Source organism: Anoplopoma fimbria, chromosome 13, assembly GCF_027596085.1.
Source record: "Anoplopoma fimbria isolate UVic2021 breed Golden Eagle Sablefish chromosome 13, Afim_UVic_2022, whole genome shotgun sequence".
In the NCBI taxonomy this organism is placed as follows: domain Eukaryota; kingdom Metazoa; phylum Chordata; class Actinopteri; order Perciformes; family Anoplopomatidae; genus Anoplopoma; species Anoplopoma fimbria.
Genome location: NC_072461.1, coordinates 26,749,732 through 26,763,069, shown reverse-complemented (window position 1 = coordinate 26,763,069; position 13,338 = coordinate 26,749,732). Strand labels below are relative to the sequence as shown.

The 13,338-nt window shown below is 39.4% G+C and overlaps 1 protein-coding gene across 1 annotated transcript in view; it reads left to right on the top strand.

The window, feature by feature from the left end:
- The window catches only part of fras1 (Fraser extracellular matrix complex subunit 1), a 262,161-nt gene that overhangs the window by 83,953 nt on the left and 164,870 nt on the right, over positions 1 to 13,338 (top strand). The window contains exons 8-11 of the mRNA XM_054610644.1: positions 2,213 to 2,314; positions 4,562 to 4,753; positions 9,402 to 9,491; positions 11,885 to 12,032. Of these exons, the coding sequence (XP_054466619.1) occupies positions 2,213 to 2,314; positions 4,562 to 4,753; positions 9,402 to 9,491; positions 11,885 to 12,032 (532 nt within the window). The remainder of the gene's footprint in view (positions 1 to 2,212; positions 2,315 to 4,561; positions 4,754 to 9,401; positions 9,492 to 11,884; positions 12,033 to 13,338) is intronic.

Here is a 13,338-nt window from a genome sequence, read left to right as displayed (position 1 = left end):
CTCCCTCTCCTCCATCTCTCTTCTCCTCCCTCTCCTCTCCTCCTTCTTCCCCTCTCCTCTCCACCTCCCCCACCTCTCTTCTCATCTCCTCCCTTCTCCTGTCCTCCTTCACCACCTCTCCTCTCCTTCTTCTCCAACTCTCTTTTCCTATCTTCTCCTCTCCTACTTCTCTTCCTCTCTTGACCTCTCCTCTCCACCTCCCTTCTTCTCCACCTCCCTTCTCCTCTGTGATCTCAGTCTGCATCACCTCATCTGCTCCCCCTTTGCTTTCTCCTGCTGTGTTTACATTCAACGCACTCCCTCTCTCTCTTCTCTCAACTTCCTCCTTTGATCATACATGTGTGTGTGTCCCATCCTGTCAAATGTGTGTGTGTCTTCTTACGACACACACACATTTATGTTTGCGTCATCATGACTTCAAATATCAGAGGACATGGCGATTATTTTCTTTTTGTTCACTGTATTATAAAGATGAATCATTTCGCCTTGCTGTGTGTTTGTGTGTTTGACTCCTACTAGAGTTGAGGACACTTTACTCCTCATGAAACAACCTTAACATCAAAGATCAGGACTTCATGCACATTACACATGGTTGGTTCAGACTTCTTTAGATCAGCGTGTTTGCTCAGGTGAGAACGAAGCCGTTTCAACGTGAGAGAGCAGATCTGATATACAGCTTATGACAAACCAATCACGATTTAATCCACATATATACTTCATACAGGTTAGTGATGTTCAAAGAGATCTGCAAAAGAGCTTCACAGAGTTTTAACCTCTTTGATACACGTTCGTTATAAATGTGATATCGGTGAGAAACGTCCTCTTTTCTCTGTGAAATAATGAATTAATCTGAATCCTCCATGCTTCAGTCAATATTTAATGGATCAGTTCAAACCTGAAGTGAAAGGTTAGGATTTACTCTGACAGCTTCAGGAAGTTGACCCTAAATTGAAACAGATTATATATTTAAGGCGCAAACACATCAGGCGTAGAGCGGCTGTGGGACTACTTCCTTTCTCTTTAGTGCCATGATGAGAGAGAGGAAGACAAATACTTTCTCTAACAGAAGTTAATGAAGAAGTTCATTATCCAAGGCTGTTGTTTGGAAATCTAGACTACATATAACTTTCATTTCAATAGTGTTTCAGTTGCTGTATTTAAACATGTAATTAAGACCAGTTTTGTACCACATGTAAACACTGTAAACATTGATTTACAACTATTAATCAACACTTACATTACCATTCTGATATATTGACTTTTATTTGACCTTGTACAGCTTCTTCTTCTTCTTCTTCTTCTTCTTCTTCTTCTTCTTCTTCTTCTTCTTCTTCTTCTTCTTCTTCTTCTTCTTCCTTCTTTTTCTTGTTCTTCTTCTTCTTCTCTTGCTTTTGTTGTTCTTCTTCTTCCTCTTCTTCCTCTTCTTCTCCTTCTTCTTCTTCTTCCTTTTCTTCTTCTTCTTCCTCTTCTTCTTCTTCTTCTTTTTTTCTTCTTTTTTCTTCTTGTTTTTCTTGTTCTTCTTCACTCTTCTTGTTCTCGTTCTTGTTGTTGTTGTTGTTGTTCTTCTTCTTCTTGTTCTTCTTCCTCTTCTTCCTCTTCTTCTCCTCCTTCTTCTTCTTCTTCTTCTTCTTCCTCTTCCTCTTCTTCTTCGGAGTCTCATTTGCATATTCATAGCATGTGCATAATTAATGAGTTTTTAGGGTTTCCATCAATTATAACTTTAACTGTCTTTCCACATTAAGGTGATTATATTAATGTCAGTTGTTCCGTGAAGAAGTGTGATCACTGCTGCTCATGATTTAGAGTTTAGAGTTTAGTTCAGAATCAGGTTGACATTCGATAGCTGGTATTTACTCCTGACAGCAAAGTGTGTGTGCTTGTGTGTGTGTGTGTGTGTGTGTGTGTGTGTGTGTGTGTGTGTGTGTGTGTGTGTGTGTGTGTGTGTGTGTGTGTGTGTGTGTGTGTGTGTCTGTGCCATTCACTCTGCCGAGGCATCCTTTACCTCATCTGTATGCCAAACAGAGAAGAAGACAGTCATCGAGTTCGAACGAGCTCTGAGTTTCCCACAATCAGCCTGTGATTGACTGTGTGTAAGACTCTCTAAGAGTGTGTGTGTGTGTGTGTGTGTGTGTGTGTGTGTGTGTGTGTGTGTGTGTGTGTGTGTGTAGTTTAGAGACAGTCTAAGTGTGTGTATCTGTGTGTTTCTTTGCAGCATGGCGAGCAGTGGCAGAAGAACGGCTGCACCACATGTGTGTGTGAACGGGGTCAGTCTAAATGCCACACACACACCTGTCAGCCTGTCACCTGTGACAAGGTAGGTAGCACACACACACACACACACACACACACACACACACACACACACACACACACACACACACACACACACACACACACTCATTTACATTCAGTTTTCGACAGAATTCAGCTCATACATTTTGCTCTGTGTTGAAATTATAATAGATTCAGTGACGTTTAACTATGCAAGACCACACAGAAATGTCTTCTGCTGTCTGTCTGACACACACACACACACACACACACACACACACACACACACACACACACACACACACACACACACACACACACACACACACACACACACACACACACACACACAGGCTGACATTTAACTGTTAATTGTCTGCAATTTTCGGCTTCATCTTCCATCCTGTGCTGGAAATCTTGTAATTGAAATGGTAGAGGACCATGAATCCAGACGCATTAAAGGGCCACACACAGACAAGTGCATAACAATGCCGATACAAATAAAGAATAAAACAAAAGATAAAATAAAGGAAGAAGAGGTAGTAGTTAAAGTTTTTATTTATATTTTCAAAAGTTGGTGCATATTTTAGATAATTACAGACGCTAAATTTGTGGTTCTGACTGGAGGCGACCAGCTAACTAAAGATCTAAGGGCCTAACAGACTTTATGTTCTTTAAGCATATAAAAAATGTATTCCAGCCTTAAGCCACTAAGTAATTTATAAACTAGCAGCAGCACATTTAAATCTATCCTTCACCCAACTGGAGGACAACCTTTACGATTAGGAGAAAATGTGCTGCTTGTTCTTGTAAGAGCTCATTATGAAGGACACAAGTCAAGCAGTTTGACAGTTAAGTTCTTTGTTCTGCAAGTGTTAAAGAACCATTCAGACTTCTTCCAAGGTTATGCCAGAAATCCCATTCTGAATGAATGGGATTATAATGGTGTTTTTAAGGCAGAAACCATTGCATAAGTCCCCCCTGCTGGAACTTAAAGCATGAATGAGTTTCTGAAAATCATGCAATTTTTAAAAGATATCGTAATTTCTTAAAACAGCTGGTTACTTTAGTTTTGATCAAACAAACACAAGGAAATGGTGCATTTGTTGGGGACTATTTTCAGCGGCGGATTAATTCACATTGTGTGATTGAGTCAAAATAGACTACAGTGTGTGTGTTCATGGTGATGAAGGAACAACAGTGGGGCTCATTTATGTGTTTTTAATGGAGCTCTATGGCTCAAAGATAGTTACCTCGTTAGTACATTCATTCAATGTTAATTGTCTCTTTATGGGAGCTCTTGAACATAAAACATATTTTGAATCTTATCCTCGACATAAGATGTTCCCATTATCATATTTAGCTCAGTTCATTTCAGAAGTTTGTTGCCCCACAGGAGGGAATTCTTATCGAGAGAAGGAGCATAAGAGCAATAAAAGCAGAACAGAACAACAGGAGTCATTAAAGGGAAACAATGTGTAACAAAGTGTCCATGTGATTTAGGAAGTTAATGTTGTATTTGAAGAAAAAATGCACTTTAATAAAGACAAATTTGAATGTGTTGCTTATGATTTTTGGAAATCTACATTATATATATGACCAGTTGTCAAGTAGAGGACCCAAGCTAAATTCTTTTTACATTTTTATTTCAGTTTTGTTTTGTAAAAAGCACATAAAGCGTAGGGGTGACACTATTGAATGGTCTTATAACACCAACAAAGTAACAGCAGGCTTCCTGTTAAACCAGTGGAAACCCCTTTCACTCAAAGTTCCCGTCTATTTAAAAACCTACAAATTTAAGTAAAAAACATCCTCAGCTCGCAGCCCTTTTCCCTCCACTGATGATAACAGGAAAAAAAGAAAAAACGTTTCCAGCACTGCAAAGAGAAGATCCCAGTGGACTCCCAGCCTCCAAACCACCACTCTGGAATGAGCAGATACATGGAGAAAAAAAAAAAAGCTGAGCTCATTGCTAACTTCTCTCTAAACGGAGAGACTTTGAACACACGTCTTCCACTGACAAAGCAACGTGAACTGTCTTCATGAGATCTGAAATTCTCGGTCACATCTGCAGTGTCAGTAAATCTACAGCTCTCAGTCATGAAGTCTAAGCTGCTTTGTATGTTTCCCATCATAATGCAACACACACTCTATGCTTCAGCTTCTTATCTTTCTGCTGAAACACACAAGCAAAAAAAAAAACTGCATTTTTTTAAGCTCCTTTGTTTTTTCTTTTTCTCGTCTGAAAGCTCAGTTTTCACAAACGAATTCTAAAACTGCTTCCCCGCAGGGTCAGACCAAAGTGAAGCGAGCCGGGCAGTGCTGTGACGGATGCGCCGCTGCCAAGGGAAGCTGCCTGTACGAGGGCGCGGCGCGTTACCATGGAGACATGTGGAACGGCACAGGCTGCGAGTTCTGCACCTGCAACCGAGGTCAGGTGGTCTGCCAGAGGGCCGAGTGTGGACGCGTTGAATGCCCACAGGTGAGCCTGAAATGAAAAAAATGATATATTTATTAACTAAGGAGCAAATCCGGCTTCATGTTTGGACGCTGTAGATTTTTTTTGTCAGCTGTAGTTTTGTTGAAAGGCTCTAGTGTTTTTACCAGTCTCAAGAGAGCTTTACTTAAACAACAACACAGCGTAGCAGATACTGCCATCTCCAGCACCACTCCACAACAATGTTCAGCATAATCTGCAGATCTTTTTCCTGTTCAGCAAGTAAAACTACATCATCAGCATATAATAATATGCCCACTGTCTGATCATCTGCTTTGACCCCCAAATCAGAAGCTTTAATTTGTAGAGCTAAATCATTAATATAAATGGAAAACAATGTTGGAGACAAAACATCTCCTTGCTTCACACCAAATTGTTGGGAAACCCATCCAGTTGTGTATTCATTCACTTGAACATGAGCAACAGGTGCTTGATAAAGGGACTTTAAGGCAAAATAAAACTTCCCGTTTACACCAGAATCTAATCACTTATATTCAAGAAGTTCCCTATTGATCCAGTCAAATGCCTTCTGGAAATCAATAAAGCAAACAAACGTAGACCTCTTCTCCTTAATCCCTTATGTCCTCGTAAACAGGACAGTAAAACAAAAAGTGCTTGCACGTATAATGGAAGTGACTACATATATATGATCAACACATGCTCTGGCTTTTCTAAATCCATTTTGCTCGTGATTTACAAGTCTGCCGTGTAAAAGTGAGGAATATAATTTACATACACAGCTAGTAAGGCTTATACCCCTATAGCTGAGCGGAAGCTTTGGGTCATTTTTTGAAGATTTAAGAATAGATTTAATAACAGACTTACATAGATAATGTGTGTCACCTACCAGAGGTTGTACATATACTTTTAAGACATAGTGTGGAACATCATCTATGTACACAGGGTTCTTTTTCCTGCAGCCTCCACCTGCTTTAACCTGTTCTAAATTCTCCTAACGCCCAAAAATGCAACATGTCAGCGCCCAGAAATCCCATTTCCTGCCCTTCATTTGGGCCACTAAAATAGTAATGAAAGATGTCACAGTTACTTTGCTCACAGTTTCCTACATTGGCTCAAATTTGCCGCAGTGAAATGTATCAGATCAGTGGCTATTTTCATTGGTATCGAGGAGGTTGGGTTTGAATGGAGGAAAAAAGGTGAACGTTTGAGGTTTACAACGTTGGCTGCTGTTTCCATCGAAGATAATCCGCTCAGTTAACGTGACGTAAATTGAAATACCAGTTGAGGCCATAATGCTCATTAATGTGGAGGCTGATGGGCACTGCAGAAAATAAAAACAGCGGTACAGAAAACATGCACTACCAATCTGTCTGTAGACACAAAAAATATGATTTACACTCATCTGCATCAACCTGACGTCAAACTAAACGTAAAACTTATTTGCATCTAAAAACGTGTGGAAAACGCCAGTCGTGCTGCTTCTCTCTTTTAATCCAAGAGGCTTGCTGTTGCACCTGCCGTTCCTAAGCAACCAGAACCTGCATCCTGCGATGGGGATGTTGCATTAATTTAGCAGTAAGTCTCTCAGACTAAATTAAAACTAAAATAAATGGATTTCCAACACCAAAATCCCTCGAAGCAGATTCACTGCTGGATTTGTCATCTTCAGTTTGCCTGAGCTTTAAGTGGATGTTGAGACGTCGTTGGTCGGCAAGGCTGAATCAAGTAGAATAGCTTGTGGGAACAGGAACAGATGTTAAAGCTACAGGTGGTGCTGCACCACATTGTTTAACTACTCCTACATATATTTACAGAAAAGCAGAAAAGTTATCTTGTCACAGTGTCGTGTCAACGCCATGTGACGTCCCCTTAGACGGCTTTCCCTGAACGCATCACAGCTTTTAAAGGGTCACTTCTGGGTTTTTTCTAACCTGGACCCTGTTTTCTGACGTTTTTGTGTCAAAGTGACTAATGGGGACAATTGTTTTTTAAATTGTTCCAGTATTGAGGGCGGACTCAACAGAAGGCAGCCGCTAAATGAGCTGTTATGTAATCGCTCGGGGCAACTCCTCACTCTCAGTTTATGTCCTCTCAAAGTGGTGTAGTGGAGAGCAAGGTAGTTCTCCAATCAGAGGGTCGGTGGTTCGATACCCGGCTTCGGCAGTCGATGTGTCCTTGGGCAAGACACTTAACCCCAAGTTGCTCCTGAAGGCCATCGGTGTGGACTGGATGATGAATGTTAGTTAGAGTCTGATGGTGGCACCTTGATGGTAGCCTGTCATCAGTGTGTGAATGGGTGAATGATATGTAATATACTACTGACTGTAAGTCGCTTTGGAGAAAAGCGTCTGCTAAATGACTGTAATGTAATGTGCTGGTCGTTGTCACTGACAGGCTCAGATTGTTATAAAAAAATATCTTGACAACATTATGGAAAGAACCCTACAGAGGAATAAAAGCTGTCTTTGTATTTAGCTGTTTGTTATCCTGTCGAACCAAGTCTCGCTGAAAGAGAAGTCTCATTCTGTAATCTGGCATAGCATCAACATTGTGAAAAACCTTTTAAATATTCAGCTACCACATTCAAAATCTTTTATTTAACACTAAGCTACATTTTCTGTCCTCCAGTGTAACAAACTTTCACAACAGGGGCACTCCTCTCTCACTCTCACTCACGTTTCTGCCACATGACACAATAACAAACAGAGGGGTAAAGAAAGAAGGTTTTATTTCTTATCAGACACTTATAATAACAATCCAAGCCTGTCAGTGGCAACAACGAGCTCTTTCAGTGGACGTAGTGGTGAGGATATGCCCCTAATTGTTAAAAAACGTTGTCCACTTTTGTCACTTAGACACGAAAAAATGAGAAAATACCAAAGTTTCCCTTTAACTTAATTATAATATTTCACGCCGAATGAACAGGACAAATCCCCAGTGGTGGCCTTTTGGGAACAGAACTAACAAAGCACTTGTTAAAGTTATTAGTCAGCGTTTCCATAGCTACCTTTATCCCCTTAAATTACCCACTTTAAGGTTTTTCGCCGCCACTACGACTCCAAACACCTCTTCCAATGTTTTCCCCCGTCACGCACATTTCATGATATCATATTAATATATCCCCTGCCAGGACCAAACAGGCCCCTCATTAATCACCCTGTACAGTGATAATTACAGCGGGTGAGTGTCATTAGACATAAGTAGAGTTATTGGCGGTTGTCCAGCTCTGAAATGAGCGAGGTCACAGCGCCATGAAGATCAGAGTCGTGCAGTTTCCCCCGTATGCAGGACGAATAGGTGGAGGTTATTGATTTAATAGGTGGAGAAAGGCACAGGGGTACAGTTACAGTAGAGGGGGTTATGATTCCTTATGGTGCCACCTGCACTGATAATGAACTGTAATAGTCCTTTTAATTAATGTCATGTTGCCATGGTAATGTGCAGAGCTTAAAACCCCCATATATATATGTTTTATTAAAGGAATATAAGGTGTGTGGCCTGAGCAGATTCAAAGTTTTTTTTTAAAAGCCAAAAAAATAAAAACACAATAATACATTGTAGACATTTTGGAATGTGAAACACGTTTTTCATTTCATATAAGTTCAAGGCTCTGGGGAGGCGAGGAGCAGCACAGTGTACAGAAAGTTTTTCAAACTATTGTACCACTCTGCTATTTCTCAAAACTAGAGAGATTGCTGGCCAGGCTGTGAAACAAAAAGCATCGACACCTGGAGCGGATTCATGATCATTATGACCAACAATGATCTTTTTAATCAGTACAACACATGACTCTCTCTGTCCTACATCTTGATTTATCATTTTAAAAACTCTATTTTATCTGTGATTTAATTCAAACATTGATTGCTCTCTCTCTCCTTTTCTTTATTTATTATTACCAGTTCGATTAATGAAGCTCAGCGTAATATTCATGAATCACAGTTATCTCTTTGTCTCTCTCACACTCCTCCTGCTTCTTCTTTATCATCTTATTATTGTCTTTCACTCTTTAAATCAAACCATCTCTATCAGCCAATCATGTTGCTGCTGTCAAGCTTTGACTCTGTTCTCCTCTCTGCTGATGTCATCTGTCATTTCAGGTGAAACCATCTTTTCATGACCCCCTTTAGATATATGACATTTAGATGTAGTCAAATCACCAAAGACTATTCACATTTCTCATCATTTACATGACACTTAAAGCATTTGTTCACTCAGAGTAAAGTCTCTACCGATAAAGAAAGTCATGCTTTGCTCGTTTATACTGGAGATTTCTTCCCAATCGTTTCTAAAATGTGATGCTGTTGTTTATCTTGCAAAATGATTGCACATATATGTATGTACAACTGATTTGCTGGAAATTAATATTGAATGTGCATTTTCTGTAAAAAAATTCCACTTGAACAAAATTGGACTAACTGAAAAAATGGAATAACTACAGGAGAGATAAATGTGATGAACAGTGGTAGAAAATGAATAAGAATTCCAGTGTAAGTGTTACAGAAATACAGATTTTACTGTTTTATCGAGCCTAGTGTGAAACAGAAAACTTTCTTCAGTTCCTGTCTATAAAAACTACAACTTTAAGAGTAAAGACTGGTGTACTTGTACTTTGGCTCTAAGGTGATTTCCCTGTAGTTTTAAATTCAAACACATCATTTCCTCTTGCTTTTAGGGATCAGAGCTCATTCACCTACCGGATAGATGCTGCCCGGAGTGCTCCTCTGAGAAACCTTCCTGTTTGCACGACGGGAAATCCTACAAGGTACTTTTTTCTTATTTTTTACTTTGATTGTGTTTGCACACACACACAAAAAAAGCAAATGGGAAAATTGCAAAATCAGGCGATAAATCCAAACTGTGTGGGTGAGACAAAAACACCGCAGGGCTTCTGTAAACTCTCTATTCTCAGAAGTAAAAAGAAAGTAAAGTGGCTCTGCAGAGGAGGCTGCTATAGCAGAATACATCAGTATTAAGCTGCTTATGAATACATAAATACAAACAGGGAGAGTGAAAGCGTCAGTGACACGGAGTAAATGTGTGTTTTAGGACGAGGCTATCAGATTACTTTGAGCTGTTAAGCCTGTAACAAGAAACTCTTATTATAACACGGCGTCAGCTTCATTATTCATACGAAAGTCCTGGAAACCCCAGAATGCAAAGGCTTTCATTTTTTGGACATTTGCAGCAGAAGGAGGAGGAAGGCTCATTAAATGCTGCAGGACGGTCAGCCAAGGCCGAGGCTCCCCGAGGAAATCATTTAGTAGTAAACAAAAGACGCTGCAGACTTATTCTGCTCCCACACATCATCAGTACATGAAAGTATCCGCTCCAAAGGTGAACGGAGCAGGTTTATGACTAGATGATCGCTGGTTTCAGGTCCAAAGTGACAAGAAAACGAGCAAGAATAGTCATATATATGTTTGACTCTCACTTATCTTTAATAGTGAATAATGAATGCTGTATTCAGTTGTCTTTTTCATGACTTGATTGTCCTAAATGGGAAAACTTTATCACATGTGGTGATTTGTTTTGGTTTAAAGTCATTAATTAATAAACTGTATGTTGTTTATGCTGCGTTCACTTGGAATCAGGCAGACGGACAACATGCATGACGATGTGTTGCCATGGTGATGGAAGGAGATATGTTATATAAAATGATATATATATATTATTATATCCTAGTAATGCATGTTTCTCTTAATATTCTACTGCAAAATCAAACAACTCTTTTCATTTGTGTGAGTGATCAATGTTACGTCTGGTTGTAAATTCTAGAGATAGACACTGATATGGATCGGATAGTGACTCACATAGCTGGACCGGGTATCTGTGACAAAGATCCAATCTGCTATCAGATGCCATTATTTGAATAGATAACAATTGAGTACATTTATATCTATTCATATTTTGTTTTACAAAGTTGTGAAAACAATGTTTAAGTCAGACCTGATGTTGCCTCACAAATAGAAGAACGATCTGTTTCTTTCTCTCAGCTTATTTATTAAACACAAATATTGGATACTCAAAGCCCAGGCGTCGGTATCGGGAGTGAAAAAGTCGGATTGGTGCATCCTTTTTCAATTTCGCCTCTGAGCATGGCAACAAGATCAAATATTTTAACTTCTACTGTTTCTTTCGCTTATATTCTCTCATGGCCTCACTCATTTACTAACATGATATCCAGTTTGCCGTCTGTCTTATTCCATGTTTACAGAAAAGTTTAAAACATACTGTTTACATTATTTAAAGTAAATAAATGTGAGGGTGTATTAGAAACCACCTAATGGGAAAAAAAATTATCAGCATTAATATGGACAAGAAAATGCTTTTATTTTGAAATTGCGAGAAAATAACCCGCCCAGTGCTTTGTGGATGGCTTTAGTGAGTCTGAGCATGTTGGGGAGTCGAAATGATACATTCCAACGACATCTTTTATGTTTATTATTTGAAGCTTCCAATACAAAACATTACAACATACAATACAACAATATGAGCACAATTATGATTTGTTTTCTACACCAATTCTCTGCTGATAAGATCTCCTGGCTCAGTATGTTCTCTGGTAAAATGCTAGATATTGATGGAGCAGTTTCAGATGATTTTATTTTCAGTTTTCCGACACTGAAGGCTGCAGGTTTTGTTTTTCTCCTCCCATGAGATCCTGTGATGGATGCTGGACGCTTGTTAGTATTCCGTCAGTCAGAAATGTGTGATGTGAAGCGTTCGTCCTTGTCTGTGAGCCTTGACTTGCCACTGAATTGTTTAAAAAAAAAAAGTCTTCATGATTTATAAAACCGTCGCCGTTAAACCTGTTGTATTTTTGTGAGTGACGTTCCTGCTGTTTGACTGACTGTCCGTCCTCGGCGGGGCTTCAGTCAGTAAGGAATAAATCCTGCTTCGAGAACACATATAAAAGTCTCTTCTTTTATAACTGACACAAGCAGCTGATTAGCATTCAGCTCGACTCCCGGTCAGCGTGGCTTCCTTTTTCTATGATAGAAAAGTCAGAAGATTGAAGTTCTAATCCTCAGTTGTTGGTAAATATTTTTGCCTCAGTCCACAATAAACTGATTTATCTCCTCTGCTTTCATCCCCTTGTCTCTCGACCTTTAACCTCTCTCTCTCTCTCTCTCTCCTCTCTCTCTCCTCTCTCAGGACCTGGCTCGATGGTCGGATAGCGGATGCCGGGAGTGTGAGTGCCGTCACGCCGAGGTGACTTGTTATCTGCGCTCCTGCCCCACCTGCCCGCCGGGAACCCTGGTCGTCAACCGGGGGGGACGCTGCTGCCCCGAGTGTCACCAAGGTACGTCGCTGCAAAGGATGCTGGGAGTTTGTGCGTGTCATGTCTCTAACATCCGTCTTTAACGAGACTTGTTTTTACTGTCTTCTTGTTTTTGTTGTCGTAAAAATGGCTGCGATGAAAAAGTTCTGAGGATTTATGAATGAGCTTTTAGAATCAACCGTCACACACTGTTAAGTCTTTGACATTCCCAAGAGTTATTTCGGGATATAAGTTTTACCACAGTGCCCTGAAAATGTCCTACACAGTCACAGAAGTGTTTACAGGCATAAAAATACCACTAACTAGCATAAGAACGTATGTGAATGTCATACTACGTCTCTGCTTTGTTGCATATCAGTGTTGTTTTCCACCACTGTGGGTGTTGAAGTTGGCTTCTCTGCTTTTTCTTTGATTGATTTCTCCCCGTATGATTATTTGTGGTTGGTACAAATCCGGGACACAAGAATGACGTCCTCTCAGTTTGATTCTGTGGGATTTGACACAAGAACTTCACATTTTTGATGGAAATAACTGCGTTATCTCTCATCCTACCAACATATCTAACATGCAAGGACTACCGACTGAGAATAAACTAGTGTAAGAAACTAAAACATGAGCAGTAAGTTAACTTATTTCCTCTCAAAACATTATTAGTTATGCCATTAATGTTAATTTTAAGAAAGTTACAGCTGCATATTGTCTGAATGAAAACAGACAGAGCACATGAGGGAATCTGGTTTTCTGCTTCTGTGTCTTTTTTCTTCAAACTGAATGGCAGAGTGAGTGAAACTTTTAAATTAGGGCCCACGGCAGACATTTGATACATTCAATCTGTTAAAAAATGATAATGAATTGGATGCGTATGAACACAACATTGGTATTTTAAAATAGAGTCAATCAACAAATTGCAAATTTCCCCGCTGCGGGACTAATAAAGGATTATCTTATCTTATCTTAACTCTAATACTTCCGTAGTACACTTTCATGTAGTACTCTGTGTACTCTCCACAGGGTTAGCGTTAGTGATGACTGCAACATTTAACAATATTTTAGTTATTGTGGCTTTTTAACTTTTTTTACTTATTTAATATTCTGTACTGTGTTATTACTTATTTACTTATTTATAATATTATCATGTTTTGATCTTGTTTTTTACTTATGTCTCTTGTTTGCACTATCCTCTCTGCTGCTGTAATCCTGCAAATCTCCCACTGCAGGACTAATAAAGGATTATCTTATTTTATCTTAAAATTTTACAACTTCTTCCAGTTGTTTGCTCACCTGACAAATGTATTAAAACAGAAAATAAATGATTTGTGTGATTTTA